Raw genomic sequence first — 23,263 nt, forward strand, 5'->3', positions numbered from 1 at the left:
CCTCCACTGAGTAATGCCAATGGTGAAAGCTGAATATGCACCCAAAGTCCCCAGGGTTATTAATGCAAATGACCCACCGCATTTAAAGTACTGCAAAAAAGAAGTGAAAACAGTATTTATTAATCAAAATGTAAGTGATTTGAACAAATTAAACCAAATATGAAAAATGCAGATTAATGTGAAGATAAATATGTATTTCAAAAATCTTTCTTGACTTAGTTTGCTCAATGATTAAATTTATTAGGTACTAGACTTTGGCCACTGGATATCAAGAGTTAATTATAGATAGGCAAGGGGAACGCCAATAAATTGCAAACTATAAACCTTAATAAAACTTATAGTAAATGTATTGGTTGAATACATCTGTGAAGGGTGTGATGAAGACTTGGGCTACGATAGTTTAAACCACTCTATCTAATGAAGTACTTTTTAATAAACTTAAGAATTTTGTTGTCGCATGATGATTCACTTGGGTAGCAAACAACAACTTATTCACTGAGACAATAATTCCTAAGTGATGATGGAAATGTTTAATACTTAATACAAACACATTGAATATTTTTTAAAATAGTCTCTATTATCTACTTTCTTAAAAAAGACATGCTTTCCATACATTCAGAAACTTGAATATGTGATCATATTCACATCTTAAATCACCACTTTCTTGACTATGGGGTCAGATTGTTGCCTTAACTTGCCATCCACCAACTAACATTCCTCCCCAACTGTAGAAAGCAAAATGAGCTGATGGTCCACGCCTAACTGGCATTCACTGAGGTGAAGCTCGCACCAAGAATGGACATTGGCCTTGTATACCAGAGCCTTGCTCTCAGAATAACATACATGGGGTCACTACTCATACATCAGTCCACCTTGGATAAAGCAGAAGATTGGTGCAAATGTACCTGGGCACTCTTCACCAGGTCACTATTCCCACGATGAACTCAATGGAATCTTGGACTTTAGGATGGGGGCTGGGGGAGGAGCTGTGTTCAGAAGTCCAGGGCTTCCTGAGCAGAGATCTACTGTATTTGGTATCAACTCAAAACCTAAGCTGGCCATGGTCAAACAATCCACACCCTCCTCACTTTACCCTCTGACAACTGTAACTCCACTACTTAAAAAAAACAAAACAGGAAACTATAGACAAGTGGTAGGCCAAATGCTAAAAATCCACTATTGAGACTTAGTAACTATAGACCATTTATTCAAAACAGGGGTCAATTAAGTTTGCGAATATTAGGAGAATCAATAGCAGTTCTTATCTGGCCAACTCTACAACAAGAGATGATAGTTTAAACGGTATTGGTGCGTTGTGAATTGAGAGTATACATGTTTAGATTTTAATTTCCTGCACAATGAATTTCCAACATTTACCAAGCAACCTCTCTCAGCTGAGCACAAGGAAATAAGCATGTTTACATGTTCTTTAGAATGCAAATGTGCACAAAGATCCAACCAAAAAGCACAGCTCCAGTGACCCAGTACTGTTTGTATGGAATTTTTCCTCTTGGCCACACGGGTTTCCTCTGGGGGCTTGTTTCTTCCCACATCCAAAGATGTGCTCATTGGCAGGTTAATTGGCCAATATAAATGGTAGTGGTAGAATCGGTGGTGGGGTGCTGGAATGGGAGAGGAGGGTTATCGACAGGGCGATTGGTGGGATGTGAGCGAATGTAGGGAGAATAAGATCAGTCTAAGATTACTGTAAATGGGTGATGATAAAAATGGATTCTGCAGGTTGGAGGGACTACTTCCAAGGTGTGTGGCTCTCCACGACTCAACAATTTTAAGTGTCCCTGTTGATACATTCTCTGTATAAATAGTCCTTTGCCTGATACTTCAGCTCATTTCCCAACACTTGATCTTGTTCAGAGCATGTATGTCTTTCAGTGCAAAAAGGTGCCTGTAAGTGAATGCTGATAATTATAACATTCCACAGTGCAGGACTCAGTATTGAGGAATGAACTGAAATTCACTGCAGCCACCGTATTAAAGACTATTGTGGAAAAGGAACACAGTCCAAAGTCCTACTGCCTATAAAAGGGGGCTTGGGTCCTGTATAACCACCTCCCAAAGACGACATGTTATATTGTTTAAAGATAAACATAGATTGCATTGATGCTTGTAAATAGAATGTATTGACTCAGTGGCACAAAGAATGTAAAGAAAGATGATTGTATTGTATGTCCTGTATTTATTCTATATAGGAATTAGAATGCAATATTATTTTCTGAATAAACACCTCTAACAGACTATTACTTGCTGAGCACAAAGCCAAGGTCTCAGAGCTGCTATATTGTAAAACAGCACAATGCACAAACCACCTGTGTCCTAATCCTTTTAGCCTGCAAATAGCTAATGTAGTTTCTCCCGCTTCTGTCAAAGCTGAGCCAAATGACATAAATACCAAAATTGTACAGATAAAATACTACAATTATCTGCAGAAAATGCAGGCATGATTAAAAAAATTAATAGTATATTTCTTACACCAATCTGAATAAAGTGATATTCAAATTTGCTTCATTATTTCAGAACGTCTTCCCATTTGGCTCTTCACCTGCCTTTCCAAATCAAGATTATTACAGTGGACATCAGGTCCAATGGAAAGTGTTGATCTTATATTCATGTCTATTTGCAGTACATGACAACCGTATGGCATGTAAATATTACTCAACAGCTTTCAGTTGCTTATGAATTGATAAATTGGTCAATCATAGAAAGTTCACACAGAAACAGGCCCTTTGGCCTATCTATAAGGCCATAAAATACAGGAGCAGAGTTAGGCCATTTGGCCCATCAAGTCTGCTCCACCATTTCAGCATGGCTGATCCAATTCAATTCTCAGCCCCAACCTCCTTCCTTCTCCCCACATCCCTTCATGCCCTGACCAATCAAGAATCCATCAACCTCTGACTTAAATGTACATAAAGACTTTGACTCCACAGCTGCCTATGGTAAATAATTCCACAGATTCACTACTCTCTACTCAAATGCTCTCCATATAACAAGCCATTCAATCCTGGAATTATTTTAGCAAATTTTCTTTGAACCCTCTCTAGTTTCAGCACATCATTTCCAAGAAAAGGGCCCAAATCTGCTCACAATACTCCAAGTGAAGCCTCATCAGTTCTTTGTAAAGTTTCAACATTACATCCTTGCTTTTATATTCTAGTCTTCTTGAAATGAATGCTAAAATTGCATCTGCCTTCCTCATCACAGGCTCAACCTGCAAATTAACCTTTAGGGAATCCTGCATAAGGACTCTCAAGTCCCCTTACGCCTCAGTTTTTTTGTATTTTCTCTCCATTTAGAAAATAGTCAACCCTTTCATTTCTTCTACCAAAGTGCATGACCGTACACTTCTTGACACTGTATTCCATCTGCTACTTCTTTGCCCATTCTCCTAACCTAAGTCCTTCTGTAGCCTCTCTACTTCCTCAAAACTAACTCCCCCCCCCATTCATCTTCATATTGTCTGCAAACTTTACAACAAAGCCATCAATTCCATCATCCAAATCATTGACATATAAAGTATAAAGAATCTATCCCAGCACAGACCTCTGTAGAACACCACTAGACACTGGCAGCCAGTCAGAAAAGGCTCCCTTTATTCCCCTCTCTTTGCCCCCTGCCAATCAGCCACTGCTTTATCAATGCTAGTATCTTTCCTACAATACCATGGGTTCATAGCTTGTTAAGCAGCCTCATGTATAGCAGGCCCCTTTTTTAAAGGCCTTCTGAAAATTCAAGTATACAACATCAAATGACTCTCCTTTGTCTATCCTGGTTGTTATTTCTTCAAAGAATTCCAACAAATTTGTCAGCCAAGGTTTTCTCTTGAGGATTTGGCTTGTTTTATCCTGTGCCTTCATGTACCCCAAGACCTCATCCTTAATAATCGACTCCAACATCTTCCCAACCACTGAGGTCTGATGAACTGGCTTATAGAAACATAGAAAACATACAGCATAATGCAGGCCCTTCAGCCCACAAAGTTGTGCTGAACATGTCCCTACCTTAGAAATTAATAGGGTTACCCATAGCCCTCTATTTTTCTAAGCTCCATGTACCTATCCAAAAGTCTCTTGAAAGACCCTATCGTATCTGCCTCCACCACCATTGCCAGCAGCCAATTCCATGCACTCACCACTCTTAGTGTAAAAAACTTACCCCTGACATCTCCTCTGTACCTACTCCCCTGCACCTTAAACCTGTGCCCTCTTTGGCAGCCATTTCAGTCCTGGGAAAAAGCCTCTGACTATCCACACGATCAAAGCCTCTCATCATCTTATACACCTCTATCAGGTCACCTCTCATCCTCCATTGCTCCAAGGAGAAAAGGCTGAGTTCACTCAACCTGTTTTCATAAGGCATGCACCCTAATGCAGGCAACATCCTTGTAAATCTCCTCCGCACCCTTTCTATGGCTTCTACATCCTTCCTGTAGTGAGGCGACCAGAACTGAGCAGTTTCCTTTCTTCTGCCTCTTCCACTTCTTGAAGAGTGGAGTGACATTCGCAATTTAGCAGTCTTCTAGAACCATTCCAGAATCTAGTGATTCTTGAAAAAGTACTACTAATGTCTCCACAATCTCATCAGCCACCTCTTTCAGAATCCTGGGGTGTACAGCATCTGATCAGGTGATTTATCTACCTTCAGACCTATCAGTTTCCCCAACAGCTTTCTCTCTAGTTATGGTAACTTCACACACTTCATTCCCCTTGACACCAGTAACTTCCACCACACTGCTAGTGTCTTCCACAGTGAAGACTGATGCAAAAATACTTATTCAGTTCATCCACCATTGTACAACAACCATCCAGAATAGCTGATGCCCTTGTGGGCTCAACCATGAACAGCTCTTAAAAGCCACATCGCAGTCACTCTAGGAATTCCTCCTCCTGTAATCTTGCACCAACCTGAGTTTCCCAATCTATCTGCACATTGAAGTCCCTAGTGGCTAATGTAACATTGCCCCTTTGGCATACAATTTCAACCTCCCGTGTGGGGATCTACTGTGTGGGGATTTGCATACAAATCCCATCAGGGTCTTTTTACCCTCACAGTTCCTTAGCTCTATCCACAATGATTCAACACCTTCCGACCCTATGTTACCTCTTTCTAATGACTTAATTTTATTTTTTACCAACAGAGCAATGTCACCCCCTCTGGCTTCCTGCTTGTACTTTCTATGCAATATGTATCCTTAAGCTCTCAGCTATAATCTTCTTTCAGCCATGATTCAGTGATGCCTGCAACATCATACCTGCCAATCTGCAACTGTGCTGCAAGCTAAACTACATTATTCTGTAAACACGAGGAAATCTGCAGATGCTGGAAATTCAAACAACACACACAAAATGCTGGTGGAACACAGCAGGCCAGGCAGCATCTATAAGGAGAAGCACTGTCAATGTTTCAGGCCGAGACCCTTCGTCAGGACTAACTGAAAGGAAAGATAGTAAGAGATTTGAAAGTAGTGGGGGGAGGGGGGAATGCGAAATGATAGAAGACCGGAGGGGGTGGGATGAAGCTAAGAGCTGTAAAGGTGATTGGCGAAAGTGATACAGAGCTGGAGAAGGGAAAGGACGGGAGGCCTAGGGGGAAAGAAAGGGGAGGGGGGGACGGAGCACCAGAGGGAGATGGAGAACAGGCAGAGAGAGAGAAAAAAAACTAAATATGTCAGGGATGGGGTAAGAAGGGGAGGAGGAGCATTAACAGAAGTTAGAGAAGTCAATGTTCATGCCATCAGGTTGGAGGCTACCCAGCCGGTATATAAGGTGTTGTTCCTCCAACCTGAGTGTGGCTTCATTTTGACAGTAGAGGAGGCCATGGATAGGCATATCAGAATGGGAATGGGACGTGGAATTAAAATGTGTAGCCATTGGGAGATCCTGCTTTCTCTGCCGGACTGAGCATAGGTGTTCAGCGAAACTGTCTCCCAGTCTGCGTCGGGTCTCACCAATATATAAAAGGCCACACTGGGAGCACCGGACGCAGTATAACACACCAGCTGACTCACAGGTGAAGTGTCGCCTTACCTGGAAGGACTGTCTGGGGCCTGAATGGTGGTGAGGGAGGAAGTGTAAGGGCAGGTATAGCACTTGTTCCGTTTACAAGGATAAGTGCCAGGAGGGAGATCGGTGGGAAGGGATGGAGGGGACGAGTGGACTCCCTAATGTTTTATACAATTTCAACATAACATCCCAACTCCTGTACTCAATAAAATGATTTATGAAGGCTAATGTGCCAAAAAACTCTCGTTACAACCCAGTCTACCTGTGAAGCCTCTTTCAATGAATTATAGATTTCTATTCCCAGATCCCTTTGCTCTACTGCTCACGGTGTAAGACCTACCCTTGTTGGCATTTTCAGCAAAGTACCAAAAAGCAGTTTTAAACAAACACATTACTTACCAAAATGCTGCTAACAAGCAGTACTTCAAATGTAGTGGGGCCGAGGTTAAACACTAAGGCGCTGAGCACAAAACTGATTCCTCTTGTTCCTCTGTCTATGGCTTTTGAGAGTGCACCTGTCTGTCTGCTGAGGTGAAAGCCCAAATCTAAGTTGTGCAGGTGGAGGAAAACATTTTTAGCTATTCGCCTGATGGAACTTTGAGCTACTTTGCCAAAGACAGCATTCCTCAACTCATTGAAGGCAGCTGCACAAACCCTGGAAACACCATCTGCAAAGGAATTCAGAAGATTCAAATTGCATTTTATTTTGAACATTTAAGTCAGCAATTCAAAGCTGCTCCAAGTCTAAAATTACAAAATTTCAAAAGTAAACACAAAATTAATATATTAAATAGATCTATCATGATCTGTCTGTTATGTTTAGGGCAGAGATGGGCAGCCATCTGTCTGTTTTTGGCTATCTCCTCTATAGTGCCCCAGGTGTGGTTCAGGGTCCTCATTTTGCAAATAAATCTATAGTATACCAAAATTGCATTTTTTATTTGAACAAAAATACAATTTAACTAGCTCAGCAAATTCTATGCCTGACGCACAAAATAATTCCAAATATCTTCAGTCTGAGTATATTGATCTCAGCTGAGCTGTGACAAGCCGATAACAGCTGCAGCATTGCAGGCTTTGGAAGAGAGATGCAAAATATTGAAAAAAGGACCTCTGTAATAATCACTTTCTGGCAAGCCCAGCACGAAGTGCATGTGAATATGTTTTTTTGAGGACAGGATATAACTCAGCTTGGATCCATCCAATTATTGGCAAAACTTACTCCTTCTCAGCAGGGAAACTTGCTTGAAAAATGACAATTTATCCAATGTAATGGACAGCAGCTGATATCTGAGTAACTGAATCTCAGCAAAAAATTGAGAGTCTCAAAGGAGGGAGAGACAATTAAAAAATCAGTGAGTGAGTAACACACACAGTGCATTCAAAACAAAGAATGGCAATTGGCACAAGATATTTGATCAATGTTCTTGCAGACTCCATATGACGATTCCAGCATTACAAACTGAAATCTTTCTGGGGAATTTATGCCAATTATTGGCAAGCTGTTTCAATAATATAATGGATCTATGCAATGCTATTTCCTCATGCTGATTCCTTTATGTTTATTCCAGTTGTCCACATTGCTACCTGGTTTTGAATCCATTCCCTGAAACATTTATTGACATGAAGGAGAGCTTGGCAATAAGGAAAAAGCAGAGATATGCCACTAACTGGATAGCTCACCAAACATCCATCAAGGTAAAATAAACCCAATGCTTCCATGATACCATCTATCACAATGTCCATGGATCATGACATGGTGGTCTGGGAATTCAACCTAATCAATTTGCAGTGTATTTGCTCAGTGAGCGCATATATGATGCTTCAATTATTTTTTTTTCAGATAGCTATTTGCCACATGCATGTCTTATTTATTTATTTATTTCCAACTGAAACATTTACATGACTCACTTTGATACAGTGATACTCTCAAAAAAAATCACTTCAGTAACAGCCTCCAATTATATAACACATTTATGCAACATGAAGATAAATCCCTGCAATTCTAATCATCAGAATTATTTAGTAGTAGCTGCAAGTCAGTCAACATCTGTCAAGCAAATTAAAATATTTTACTTACAGCCAATAAGAACAGTCGTTGCCATGGTGATGACTGTATTGGTTGCATCATTGAGGTTCAAAACACTACCTGACATTTGGTTGAGTTCATCTACTGCATATTTAAACATGAAAGGAACCATTACATTTGTGAGCTGCAAAGACACAAGAACAAAACAGTACAAAAGGTTGAACATTATACTGAGTGAGTTATATGACTGATTTACAATTTCCTGAAGAAAGGTCCTAGAGGCAATTTGAAATGTCAAGTCTTTGCTACTGTAAAAAGTTGGCAGTAAAGATTTAATTGACCACAACAGCTAATAGCTGGCAGCTGATGCTCATATTATTATTGCTTCATTGTATTTACATGTCTGCTTTTAACAACAATACTACTCGCTTTACACTTATGACTGAGATTCTGAGGCTAAGCAATGCTCCAATGCCATATTTTAAGCTTGCTGATGACACCACCGTCGTAATAAATCAGCACACAGGTAGGAAATTGAAAATCTGGCTCTTACTCCATGTTAGCAAGACCACAGGGCTGATTATTGACTTCATGTGTCCATAAGCCAGTTCTCATCGGAGGATCAGAGGTAGAGTTGGTCAACAATTTTAAATTCCTCAGAGCTACAATTTCAGAGGACCTGTCCTGGGCCCAGCACCTAAGTGCAATTATGATGAAAGTATGACAGTACCTCTACTTCTTGAGGTGTTTGTGAAGATTCAGTATGACATCTAAAACTTTGACAGACTCCAGTAATATACATAATTAGGAGTCTGACTGGCTGCATCATAGCCTGAGCCTGGTATGGAAACATCAAGCCCTTGAATGAAAAATCCCACAAAAATTATGGCCCAGTCCATCACGGGTAAAGCCCACAACATCACTGAGCATATCTACATGGAGAATTGTTGCAGGAAAGCAGCAACCATCATCAGGTGCCCCCACCACCCAGGTCATGCTCTTTTCTCACTGATGCCACCGGATAGAAGATACAGGAGCCTCAGGACTCAGACCACTATCCCTCAACCATCAGGCTACATAAACCAAAGGTGGGGATAACTCCACTCAACTTCACTTGCCCCGTCACTGAAATGTTCCACAATCTGTTTCACTTTCAAGGACTCTTCATTCCAAGCTCTCAATATTTGTTGTTTATTTATTATTATTATTATTTCTTCTTTATTTTTGTCTTTGCACAGTTTCTTGAATTTTGCACCCTGCTGACATGGTATTTTATTGATTCTATTATGGTTAGTGGATTTATTGAGTATGTCTGCAAGAAAACTATAATCGATAAAAACAACAAATAGATTCTTATTTAAATATCAAGATATCTAACATCAGATCAAATCACAGTTACAACTTAAAATTTTGTCATCAACCAGACTACACAATATTCACAATAATCACTTTCATGCTTAAACATAAAACATTTATTTTATGTGTTGCCTCTTTATTGTATTTGCTCTACTGTTCATAGATCAAGAGGTGTAGAGGAAACAGATCAAATATTCACCTGTACCTCTACCGGTGACCACAAACATGTACGTCAGGTTGATGACAAAATTTTAAGTTGCAGAGTGATTTGATTATAGGAAAATGTAAGAGATTGGTAATCCTAAAATATGAGATAGTAATTTTCAGAAGAAAATGTGGAGGTCTTTGCAATAGTTGAATTGGTAAGCTAATGATGTTACTTAAAAGCAATGCCTGCTGTGTGGCAACGTATCTGGTGGCAATCAGGATTTCTTCACTTTCACTTAATCCCCTTTAGTTTACCCATGTATCCCCCAGGAATCAAACAATAGCAAAAATGTGCTATTTATGTTGTATTTTTGTGATCTTACACAAATGTTAGATGGATAAGGAAAGACAAAGAGAAGGCTTGAGGGATGAAGTGGCATAGACATACTGGGTTGTATAATCTGTTTCTGTGAATAAAGAAACGTTCAAGCAAGGATCAGCTGAAACAAAGTCAACAATGGAAACGCATCATTGCCAAACACCCTGCAATGTTGGATGTTTCTTCCATTCACCCTAGGTGATTGTAGAGACAGCATTTTGAGAAACTATAACTATTCTAACTTCCCTAGCAATCTAAAATTTTTGCGGAGGAGCATTCATCGTCTTTTACTAAAGACCATAATTCCAAATAACGCCATGCTCGAAGACCACTTTCAAAGCTGTTCAAAATATTTTAAGATGAAGTACATGGGCTTCTACCACAATTCCAAGTGTGAATTTTGCAAAATTTAAAATTTGCTAAGTAACTGAATAGGTAACATTAATAAGTGGAAAAACTAATGAGCAACACACAAAATGCTGGAGGAACTCAGCAGGTCAGGCAGCATCTATGGAGGGGAATAAACAGTCAACATTTTAAGCAGAGACACTTCATTAAAACTGGAAAGGAAGGAAAAAGAAGCCAGAATAAGACAGTGAGTAATGGGAAGGAGTACAAGCTGGTAGGTGATAGATGAAAGCAGGTGAGGGGGAAGATGGGTGATGGGACAGAGGAGTGAAGTAAGAAGTTGCGAGTGGATAGGTGGAAGAGGCAAAGGACTGAAGAAATCTGATATGAAATAATAGTTAACCATTCAAGAAAGTGAAGGAGGAGGGGCACCAAATGGAGACGATGAGCAAATGAGAAGGGTGAAAGGGGAATCAAAATGGGGAGTTGAAAGAGAGGGGGCAGAGATAAATTTCCAAAAGTCTCAGATGTCATGCCATCATGTTGGAGGCTAACCACACAGAATATGAGCGGTTGCTCTTCCAACCAGAGTGTGGCCTCATCATGGCAGTAGAGGAGGCCGTGAACGGACATGTTGGAATGGGAAGTTGAATTGAAAAGGGTGGCTACTAGGAAAAGGTGCCTTTTCTGGCAGACAGAGCAAATTTGCTCAGCAAGGTGATCACTAATCTACAGTACTTTGGGTGTCACCTGACGCAAAGGAGGCCACACCAGGAGTGCCGGATACAGCTGACGACCCTTCATCTGGAAGGACTACTTGGGGCCTTAAAGGAGGTGGCGTATGGACAGGTGTAGTATTTATTCCGCTTGCAAGGATAAGTGCCAGAAGAGAGATCAGTAATGAGGGATGAGCGGACAAGAGGGTCAAATAGCGAATGGAGTGGAGTAGGAAAGACCTGCTTAGTGATAGGATCCCGCTGTACATGCTGAAAGTGATGGAGAATGACGTGCTGGGTATGGAGACTCATGGAGTGGTAAGTGAGGACAAGGGGAACCCCATCCCTGTTATGGTGGGGTGATGGCAAATGTGTGAGAAATAGAGATGTGGATGAGGGCAGCATCTAATATTTATAATAAACTAATATTTATAATTTAAAAAGAAACTGATATTTATAAGTAAAGGACTGCTTCTTCCACTTGGTCAGTCACAGGATTAAGACTGACACCATTCTAGCTATGTGGTTACTGAAGTGATTAATGAGACCAATGTGGGAACTGAAGATTCTTCCAGACAAGCCAGGCCCTGGCTAACAGTTTGTGAAGTAGTGCTCTCCTTCCTCCACTTATGCAGGGCTTCTCTGGATCCCATAACTATACCAAATACTCCTCCTCCACTTATAATGATCATGAACCAAAGATGCCCAGGAATCATGAGGACACTGCATTTCTTCACATGCTTTGACTTCGATCAGCTGCTTGAATCTTTTCCTCCATACATGCTGGTAATTTCTTCAGGAGTTCTCTTGTTCAATTGGTAAATAAAGTATTCAGCAGCACTGCCTCAAACTAGTGGATTTGCAATAAGAGGAAGTGGCAGTAAACTGATGTTTGGTTAACATCCAGAATGAGTTGAGTGAAGGGGCAGCTGAGAGAACACATACTATACCAGTCTTAACTGAGGGGTCAGCAGTGGAGAGAGCGAACAGCTTCAAGTTTCTGGGCATCAGCATCTCAGAGGATCTATGCTGAGCCCATCATATTGATGCAAGCATGAAGAAGGCATGCCAGTGACTATACTTCATTAGGAGTTTGAGGAGATCTGGTACATACCCAAAGACTCCAGCAAATTTATCCATATGTATCGTGGAAAGCATCCCGACTGGTTACATCACCACCTGTTATGGAGGCTCCAATGCACAGGAGGGTTGTAAACAGCCAGCTCCATCATGGGCACAAATCACCCCACCAGAGGACATCCTCAAGAAGGTGGCATCCATCCTTAAGAATCCTCACCATTCGGGACATGCCCTCTTCTCATTACTACCATCAAAGGAAGTATGGGAACTTAAAGATGCACACTCAACATTTTAGGAACAGTTTGTTTGCCTCTGCCTGTTCTCTGAATACTCCGTAAACCTATGAATATTACCTCTATTCCACTTTTGCACATTTATTTTCATTTTTATTATAACCTGTAGCGATTTTTCTTTTATGTTTTGCTACCACAAAACAAATTTTATGATACGCGAGTGATAGTAGACCTGATTCTGATTGTAATGAATTCCCAACAGCAAGCTTAAGTGGCAAAAAAATAAGGACAATAAATCTGAAAAAGTATGAGAGATAATAGTTGGATATTTAATTTGATTATTTGATTCAATGATGTAGCGCAATATTGTGGTTAATTACTGAAGAGTTAAATGAAAATGCAAAATATGTACTTAAAAATAAATTTATACCAGAGGGAGAAATACTGTTGAAACAGATGAGGAAAATTATGTTGCATGGTGAAGCCATGAGATATGGTCTTATGAAAAGTCTGAGTCACATTGGAGCAAAATTAGGTCATTTGACCCATTGAGCCTATTCTGCCATTTGATCAAGACTCATTCATTTCTCTCAACCCCATTCTCCCACCTTCTCCCCGTAAACATTCACACCCTAACTTATCAAGAATCTTTCAACCTCTGCCTTAACAGACAGACATACTTTATTGATCCCGAGGGGAAATTGGGTTTCGTTACAGCTGCACCAACCAAGAGTAATGAAGAAATATAGCAATATAAAACCATAAATAAATAAATAATAAGAAGTTAATCATGCCAAGTGGAACTAAGTCCAGGACCAGCCTATTGGCTCAGGGTGTCTGACACTCCGAGGGAGGAGTTATAAAGTTTGATGGCCACAAGTAGGAATGACTTCCTATGACACTCAGTGTTACATCTCGGTGACCTGGCCTCACCACCCTATGGTTAAAGAAATTCCTCCTCATCTCCATTCTAAATGGACATACCTCAATTCTGAGCTTGTGCCCTCTGGCTCTAGACTCCCCCACTATAGGAAACATCCACTCTGTCTGGACCTTTCAACATTTGATAGTTTTAAATGAAATCCACCCCCCCCCCCCACCCCCATTCTTCCAAATTCCAGCAAGTACAGGTCCATTAAACACTCATCATATGATAAGCCTTTCAATTGCAGAATTAGTTTTGTGTACCTCCTTTGAACCCTCTCCAATGTCAGCATGTCCTTTCTTAGATAAGGGGATCAAAACAACTCATTAACATACCATTGAAACAGATGAGGAAAATTATATTGCATGGTAAAACCATGATAAACTTTAAGTAGAATGCAGTTGTACTTTTTTAAACATAGATTTGATGTTAAATAAGTCAGCATAACAAAATTCAGCTTCAAAAATTACACATTATCTTAAGTTAGCACTTAAAATATGAAAATCACTGCAGAACTAATAATCAACACAAAAAACACATGACATACAGAAAATGCCACACTGCAATGAATAATGAGATTTACCCTACTACGAAAGAAGACCAAGCTGCTTAGTGACTTTGCAGTCACACGGATATTACTTAAATGAAGTTCTCAAGTGAATAAAATCAGGATTTCCAGGACACAGTTAATACCATTATTACAGCTGATGACACTAAATACTAATATGATTTTGGGGCAGAAAAGGGGGTCTTCAGCAACAAAGGCATGTTTTACCATGAAACAAAGATTTCAGCAGTTACTCCAGACACTGCAAGCTTAGATTGCCATTTAATTTCAACAAGACCATCTTGGTAGATGTATTAAACTACCATCTTCCAATTATAAGTAAAAACTTACAAATTTGATGAAGAGTACAAAACCAGTGTCTGATTTATCTTATACAGATAAGATTAATAAAATGCTTTTGGTTCTGCTTTCCTTTCACCCATTCCACAACCTTGCATCGATACTTGATGAGGGGAGGAGGGGGTGAAAGTAGATGGGTAGCTTGAATTGAAAGCTATTAAGTGCAATCACACTATTTTTATTTATTCATTGAGATACAGCATCCAATAGATCCTTCGAGCCATGCTGCCCAACAATTCCCCAATTTAATCCTAGTCTAATCACAGGACAATTTATAATGACCAATTAACCTACCAATCGATAGGTCTTTGAACAGTGGCAGGAAACCAGAGAACCTGGAGGAAACACACATGGTCACGGGGAGAACGCAAACACTCCATACATGCAGTAGTGGGAATTGAACCAGATCACCTGTACTGTAAAGAGTTGCGCTAAGCACTATGTTACTGTGCCATGGAGAGGATAGAAAACAAATATCCATGCAAACATCAACCTATTCAGACACTATAGCATGAGGTTAATATTTAAGAAACAGAAATCGAAAACACTGGAGGCACTCAGTAGGCCAAGCAGTATCAACAAAGAAAGCAGAGCAACACACACAAAATGCTGGAGGAACTCAGGAGGCCAGGCAGCATCTATAGAAAAGAGTAAAGTCGATGTTTCAGGCTGAGACCCTTCATCAGGACTAGAGAAAAGAGAAGATGAGGAGTTAGAATTAGAAGATGGGTGGGGGGAGGGAGGGAGAAACACAAGGTGATTGGTGAAACTAGGAGGGTGGGGAGGGGTGAAGTAAAGAACTGGGAGGTTCATTGGTGAAAGAGGTACAGGGCTAGAGAAGGGGGAATCTGATGCTGCCTGATCTGAGTTCCTCCAGCATTTTGTGTGTGTTGCAGTTAGATACGATGATTACATCTGAAGTTTTAAGATAGCTATGGCTAAGTATGAACTCTTAGAGAGACTTTTTTATTTGTGAGTGAGTATTAAACTGGAACGGGGCAAATTATATGAGTTTTAGGCAAAAATAAGAATTAATTGGGAAAAGCTGTTTTTGGGCAAGTCCACACCTGCCACGTGGAGCATGCTTAAAGAACAACTGCACAGAGTACAGGCATGCTTGAGTGAAAAGAACAAGAACGGCAAGGTAAAGGAACTCTGACTGTCGGGAGGGGTAGGAAATTTAGTCAAGGGGTAAAAAAGAAAAACATAAGTAAGCTTGAGAGATTTGAATTAAACAGCCCTTGAAGATTGTAAGGCAACGAGAAGCATGTGGGGAGCCAGGAGGGTCCATGAAAAATCCTTGGCGAGTATGATTAAAGAGAATCACAAGGCATTCTATACATACATAAAGAGCAGGAAGATAACCAGACAGCAGGTAGGATGACTCAAGGATAAACGAGGGAACGTGTGCTTGGAGGTGGAGTACGTGGCTGAAGTCTTGCATGAGTTCTTTGCATCAGTGTTTATCAAGAAGGACACGGAGAATAAGAAGATCAATGTATGGCATGCTAATTTGCTAGGGCATTTCCAGTTAAAGAAGGTAGTGTTCAGTCTGTAAAAGAACATTAAGGTGAATAAATCCCCAGGGCATGATGGGATATACCACAGGCTATTGCAAGAGATGAGATTCCTGGGGCCTTGACCAATATCATCATGTCCTCTCTAGCCATATGTGAGGTCCTCTTGTTTTGGCGAGTAGCTAATGTTGTTCCACTCCTCACGAAGGAAAATAGGGATGATGCTGCAAACTATAGATTGGTGAGTCTCATTTTTCAGTGAATGGGGAAGATCCTGGCAAGGATTCTTAGTAGTAGGATTTAAGACCATTTAATTAGGGACAGTCAGCACAGCTTTGTGCGGGTTGTCTGACTAACTTGAGTTATTCAAGGTGGCAATGAAGGTGACTGAAGGAGAGCTGTGAATGATGTATACAAGGATTTTAGCAATGCATTTGATAAGGTTCCTTATGGGAGGTTCATCCATAAGATTAAGATGTATAGGATCCATGGTGAATTGATCATTTGGACTCAGAATTGGCTTGCCCATAGAAGACAAACAGTAGTGATCGATGAAACTTCTTCTGGCTGGAGGTCTGTAATTACTGGAGCCAGCCCGGGACCTCTGCTGTTTCCAATATTTATTAATAATCTGGATGAAAACGTAGATGGGTGCACACAGTAGAAAAATGGTGATGTTGTGGATGGTGTAAAAGATTGGCAAAAGGTTGGGATATACACTCAGTGGCCACCTTATTTGGTTCCTCTTGCCGTTCAAGTATTGAGAGCAGTTTTGGGCCCCTTATCTAATAAAAGTTGTGCTGCTATTGGACAGGGTCCAGAGGAGGTTAACAAAATCGATTCTGGTAATGAAAGGGTTGAAAGGGTTAACATATGAGGAGTACTTGATAGCTCTGTGCCTTTTATTCACTGGAGTTTAGAAGAATGGGGCCGAGGGGTGGGAGGGGGGTGAGAGAAGATCTCATTGAAATCCATGAAGTACTGAAAAGGCTAGACAGAGTCAATGTAGAGAGCGTATTTCCAATTGTGGATGAGCCTAGGACCAGAGGGCACAGCAGCTTCAAAGAGCTGAATGGCCTAATTCTGCTTCTATATTTTAGGGTATTATGTATGTATCCTGTTGCTTCAAGCTGCAAACCTCCATTTCCCATTCTTCTAGACATCCCATCTTCTTCAGACACAATAAAAATTGCATTCCCTTGTCCTCCTCTTCCACCCACCAATAACTACAACCCGCAACAAGATGTCACTATCAGACACATAAAACTCTCCCTTTTTAATAGTCTAATAAAGAGACATGGCAGAGCACCACAGAACAGTTGAATACACATCGAGTGCTGTTTGAGAAATCCATGTTCCTGTATCCAGGTACAATGTTCATCTAATTGGAATGGAGGCTAAATGATATAATCTAGAATTCAGTCCCAAGATTAGCAGAAGGAGAAATCACACACACATTTAACACATATGTAGTCGAACAGAACATCCTGTAAACTACAAGTCCATAGAACTACAAGACCTGGCAAGTCCAATCAGTCTAAATTACCATATTTCCATGATTCTCATCACATGATTCTGATAATAAAACTCTCTCAAATTAAAATACACTAATATTTTAAGTACACCTTTACTTGGTATAATTTCACAATTAATAAAAAGGCAGAATGTAATTTTTTATTCCATTAGCCTGAACAATAAAATTAGTCAACACAAACTGCAAGACATGTACAAAAAAAACTAAAATAAATCTCCAGAAATCACCAACCTTTGCTCCACCTAAAAGACCAAGCGACATAGCCACCCTTCCACGGAGATCAGGTCTATCTTTTGGCCAAACATACGTCAGCATTGCTTTGAGGATTTTCCCTGCATCAATATCTTTGAACTGAAAGATAAAAACAGTGAAATAAGTGTACAACAAATACTAGCTAAGTTTATGTAAATAGTCTATATTTCTGTTCTGCGATAATTATTGAGGATAATGTAAATGGAACTTTGCAGAGACCAAGTTGTCCTTCTGTTTCAAGTTTATTATCTCAACAAATACGTTGATGGTTGGGCTCAGTAGGATCTCCTGCTAAAGTTTCATTGCAATCAGTGTTTATGTGAAATCTAGAAAACATACAGAATGAAAAGTATGCTTAAAATGTTTTACAGTCAAGATTTCTTAAAAAGGATTTCTATTGGTTTTATTTGACAGTACATTGGTATCAGATGACAGCCTCAATGGATTATTTAAAAACTTATAACATCCTGAATCTAGATTTTTGTGTATGAAATGCTCCACATCTACACTACAACTTTCCCTACAATATTGTTCAGCAGTTATCAGGCAAGTAACATATACTATAAAATTAACGTGGGTCAAATTAACAGAATGGAAGAAAGGGGAAAACAAAAGGCCATATTAAAGCATGGATATTTGACATAACATTAAAAAAAAATCAGGGAAATAGGAAAGGATTTTGTCAAAGTTTTAATAGCCTTAAAGGATAACATAACAATCAGACACAAAAGAGAAATTTATTTGTCTTGCCTTTCACAGAAAAGCATCTTGTGGAAATTAAAGATATGGGGGGGGGGGGAGATCTGAAATAATTAAATGAGATAATTATAGTTAAGGAAATAGTGCTAAAAATCAAATCTCAGAATGCTATTGTAAAAAGAAAAAAACTTCCAAATTCCCTTAAGTGGAAATGTCATTCCACAGGGCGGAAAAAGACTGAAATTGAAGGAATAAAAAAAAACTGGTTTATAGCCATGTATGAGCTTTTTGAAGCCACAGTAAGGATGAAATTAATTATCAGTTGGAACAGCACAACCAGAACAAATGCATAATAAAATTGAGAATTAAAAACTTAGTACAATAGAAAAATGTATTTGTGTTGATGTGGAAGCTGTATAAAAGACTCCAAAATAAAAAGATGACACACACAAAACCTGGGAATAAATTTAAACAGAAAAACATTAAAGAATGTATAGGGAAAAGATGAAAAGATAGTTCTACAGAAGCCAAAAAATGAGGACAGCAGAACAGTTAAAAGCATCCATGTATGCAAATAAAAACTTATTTTGATATGAAATTGTTGAGTTTTAGAAAGCTGTTAGGTACCTGATGTCAATTTACCATTATAAATTAGTCACAAGAGACTTCACTCTCAGACAGAAAGTGAATGCCAATGAAGTTATTCATCTGTAGAATACCTTAGCTGATTTCAGTCCAAAAGTTTAACTCTGAGCCTATCATTTTCAATCTCTTCCCCAGTCCCACATTGATCTTGACTATGTAAGTCTTTCCACTTAAGTTCAACAAACTCAAGGAACAGCACTGATTAACCCTTTCACAACTTGACTCAAGAGCTCAAATTTATCATAATCAATACCTTGATATTTTAGTCTATCATAATGGCTCTCTGTATTGTTTTAATTATCTCATTGTCAACCATGTCTTTTGAATTTCTCCCTTCCACCTTAGAGATCCTTCATTTGTTTGGTCCCCTCTCTTCCCTTGTTGTCACTACAAGTTCAAAATTGAAAATAAGTTTGTTATCAAAGTTACATATATGTGACTATACACAACTGTGAAATTCATTTTCTTGCAGATATTTACAGGAAAAATAAATAAATAATTCAATTTATGGAAAAACTCCATAAACAAAGACTGACTACCAACCAATGTGCAAAAGAGACACAATGCAAGTAAAAATAATAATACTGAGGACACAAGTTGAAGAGTCCTTGAAAGTGATTCTGGTCACAGAATCACTTCATAAAAGTGGTGATTGAAGTTATTCACGCCAGCTCAGGAGCCTGATGGTTGTAGGGTAATAACTGTAAAACCCACCTTTTTCCCTAGTTCTAATGAAGCTGCAAACTTCAAACATTAAAACGCTTTCTCTCTCCACAGATGTCTGACCTTTTGAGCATTACTAGTATTTTTTGCAGATTGAGCTTCAATAGCGTAAATATATAGATTGAGCACCCTTTATCTAAAATTAAAAAATCCAAAAACCTCCGAAATCCATAAGTTTTTTGAGCTACATCACAACATCACAAATGGAGAATTTCCCATGGCACTGGGAGGTTCTCAGGCAATGTGCAGGTCTCTGCGCACCATCGACAGTTTTAAGAAGTGACCTCACATATGTAATGAACACAAGTTGATGCAAAATAGAAAAACACTGCCTAACATGAAAAATGAAGATCTCAATTGTGTGTTGATTTTGTGGATCCATCAGCATAGGAATGAACATATGCCACTTTAACGTACACTGCGAAAACAGCAAATATCTTTCACGATTAACTTGAAATTGAAGGTAATTGTGAATATTCAGCAAGCTGGTTGCATAAATTTAAGAAAAGGCATGGTATTAATTTTTTTAAATATTTGTGGTGATAAAGCGTCCGCTAATCACGAAGCAGCAGAGAAATTCATTGATGAACTTGCCAAGATAGTCTCTAGTGAAAATCTAAGCCACCGAATGGCTGCCTAATTGCTTAGGAATGATGGTGATGCCAAACAGCCTCAGATTGTCCATATGGGCAGCCAAGAAAGTGATAGCTCATCTTTCTGATGGTTCAATATACACATTGTTTCATGCACAAAAGTAAAAATATTATATAAAACTACCTTCAGGCTATATATACAAGCAGTATATGTAATATAAATGGATTTCATGTTTGGACTTGGGTCCCATCCCCAAGCTATCTCATTATATGGATGCAAATATTCCAAACTCCAAAATCCACAAACTTCTGGCCCTAAGCATTTCAGTACAGAATGTTCAACCTGCATACTCACACTTCAAAGGAGTTTTTCCCAAAATCAGATATGCAAATTTATACATATATGGCATATTCCTAACTCAAGCTTTTCACACATTTACAGGACACAAGTACTTTAAACACCCTTCAGAGAGCAACATACAGAAAATGCACTGCAGAAACGTGGCAAATTGTCTCCTACTGTTCCCAAACTTGTAACCTCTACAGACACATGATAAAACCTAATTACTCTCCAGGTTGCACATTATTACTGTTGAGGTAAATTGCTGGTGCTGGTACTCCGCACTGAAAAACTGCAGGCATTCTTGAATCAATGGATTTAGAGACAGACAATAAAAGCTCAAAATTACATGAGTGAAAAATCAAACAATACCAAACTTTTTTTTGTGAATAGTATGTTTTTTCAGGTAAAACTCAGTCATCAGATATTAAAAACTCAATCATAAAATGGAAATAGTTACATTTTTGGGGTCAGAATGAAGGCCTCCACCAGCATGCCCATGCCAGTCTGTCCTTTTATCTACAAAATGCCACCATTGTGCAGTCTGAAAAAAAGAAAACACAAGAAAAATTGATTAAGAATTTAAAATTATTTTAAAAATAAAAAATTTAAATTATTGACCTCCATAACACATTTTAAAACTTCACTGTTGATGCCACAAAACTGATACCACTCTTATGTTTTATTAGAATTCAGCTCCACTACCAGAAGACTTAGGTAGAAGAATGGGAAGTACCCATTTTTAAAAAAATCTTGTTATTAAAAACTTTATTCATAAAAAAAATTTACAAGAATAAACCATGCAATACATTTTCATTCTTTACATTCATAGTCAATGTTTTCAATACTATTCTATTATATTCATACACATCAATAGCATTGCTGCCACTCATGTGGCCCCCTGAGGTGGTATTCTAGTACAGTAGTTGAGGGGCTTCCTCACCCAAACTGGCCTCTCTCTCCAATATCAGAAGACCCCTACACTGTGGTCCTCCCCCACCAAGCCATAGTTGTGCCTAAACCAAGCTTCAGTGTGTCCCTTAGTACCTATTCCTACAGCCTGGAATATGCCAGTCAGCAAAATTCCTCCGCAGACATCTTGCAGATTAACAACTTTCGGACAGAGCAAGGTGCTTCTTTCACCTAGTTGATGATCACCTCCATGTGTATCCCTGGCAACAGCCCATTTTCCAAATGCTCTGCACTGATAAGTAGGACTGCATCACTGATATTCAAGGATATGCAAAGGCACATGGACAAGATAAAGAATTACTCCTACCCTCTTCCTTATTGTTTCATTTTCCTAGAATAATAATTTTGACAGGGATCAATTTCTGTGTCTAACAGATTCACTGTTGTAAAAACAAGAGGCGTGTAAATTGAATAGTCATTCAAGATTATTCAAATAAAATTCAGTATATTCCAGTTCTTTTCATTTTTATTGCAATGAATACAGAGGCTAAACAAGTGACAGGTTTTGAAAAAACCTAAAGGGACTTTAAGAAAGAGGAGGTACATGGAGGAGGTACAACCCATGTTAGCTCACTGCAATAATTGTAAAGCTGGGCCTTCTAAAGGCAGCTGATATCATAACGGCAAAGGCATAATACAGCATTATTGGAAGATGAGGATTCAGTATGTTTCTCACCAATCTCTACACATCATATGGCTATTTCCAAACTACAGAGGGATGAACAACAATCTCTGCAAATGTTCTTTCGAGCTGTCAGAACCAGAGTGAGAGTGGAAGAAAGCTGCATTGATTTTTAAAAAAGAAAACACCAAAAGTAATTAGCTAATCAAATGGAATCTGTGGAGTATGAAAAAGAGTCTACATCATACTAGGTAGGAACAGTGAAGTGGCCAAAAGAGACCAGAGAAAGAAATTATTGGCAAAGAGAAGAAGAACGGCTGGGAATTGAAGGTTGGAGCATGACTGCAGTCTACAGCACAGAATACAGTTTCAAAGATAACCTGTGCATTTCAATAGACTGAGAAGTGATTCAGCAGAAGTGTGCTTGAAATAGCTACCATGGTAAATTAGTCTCATGAGAAGTATTCATGGAATCCAGAGTAAATACATTTCCACAAAATAGTGGGACAGCTAAACCTTGAGTCCCTGGATGACAAAGGATTATAGATACAAAATTAGCAAAAAAAAAATCAGCACAAGTCAGACTTCAAAATGTTAGTCCAGTAAGATTAAAAAATGTGCAAAAGCAAACAAAGGAAAATTGGAAAAGGAAGGAGAAAGTATGAAAAAGATGGCAAGCTAAATGAAAAGCATTGGATTTACTTTGATAACCACATAAAGAGTATGGCCTAATAGGTTCCAAAAGAATTAAAGATACGTACACGGAATACAAAGTAGAAAAGACTGGAAATAAACAAGGGATTCCAGTTAATTGGGTCGTTGGTTAATCAGGACAGCTGTTTATTTGGGTCAACTCTTAAAGAACAAAAACTAATCTAGAAAATAGTTGGGATCCTCTTCATTTATTTGGGACACTATGCCACTTACTTGGTACAGGAAACTGTTGTGGAACAGTTTCTAAGTAGCATCAGTCACATGAACTTGTGTGCCTTTTAGATACTACATCATGCTTAGAGTGAACAGTTTTAAAATAGCATCAGTTGCGTGTGCTTGTGTTCAAAATGCAGTCACTGACAGGTGGTGAGAAGTAAGCAGCAAGATAAATCGGAATTGTTTTGCTCACTGTGGTTTCAAGTATTCAGGCATGAAGATGCCAGAAATGACCATGGGTGGAAATGAAACTACTTCAACAAGAACTACAAAGAATATAAAGGTATCAACAATCA

General features: G+C 39.1%; 1 protein-coding gene and 1 long non-coding RNA gene across 2 annotated transcripts in view; one reads left to right on the forward strand and one right to left on the reverse strand.

Annotated features, from left to right (window-relative positions):
- The window catches only part of LOC132397991 (uncharacterized), a 70,269-nt gene that overhangs the window by 36,493 nt on the left and 10,513 nt on the right, over window positions 1-23,263 (forward strand). Inside the window, exon 4 of the long non-coding RNA XR_009513502.1 lies at window positions 7,592-7,718. This is a non-coding gene — a long non-coding RNA (uncharacterized LOC132397991). The remainder of the gene's footprint in view (window positions 1-7,591; window positions 7,719-23,263) is intronic.
- The window catches only part of abcb7 (ATP-binding cassette, sub-family B (MDR/TAP), member 7), a 56,908-nt gene that overhangs the window by 19,967 nt on the left and 13,678 nt on the right, over window positions 1-23,263 (reverse strand). Inside the window, exons 2-6 of the mRNA XM_059976850.1 lie at window positions 20,904-20,987; window positions 17,423-17,542; window positions 8,101-8,233; window positions 6,420-6,688; window positions 2-90 (exon numbers count right to left, since the gene is read on the reverse strand). Coding sequence (XP_059832833.1) covers window positions 2-90; window positions 6,420-6,688; window positions 8,101-8,233; window positions 17,423-17,542; window positions 20,904-20,987 — 695 coding nt within the window. The remainder of the gene's footprint in view (window position 1; window positions 91-6,419; window positions 6,689-8,100; window positions 8,234-17,422; window positions 17,543-20,903; window positions 20,988-23,263) is intronic.

Source organism: Hypanus sabinus, chromosome 8 (genome assembly GCF_030144855.1).
Source record: "Hypanus sabinus isolate sHypSab1 chromosome 8, sHypSab1.hap1, whole genome shotgun sequence".
In the NCBI taxonomy this organism is placed as follows: domain Eukaryota; kingdom Metazoa; phylum Chordata; class Chondrichthyes; order Myliobatiformes; family Dasyatidae; genus Hypanus; species Hypanus sabinus.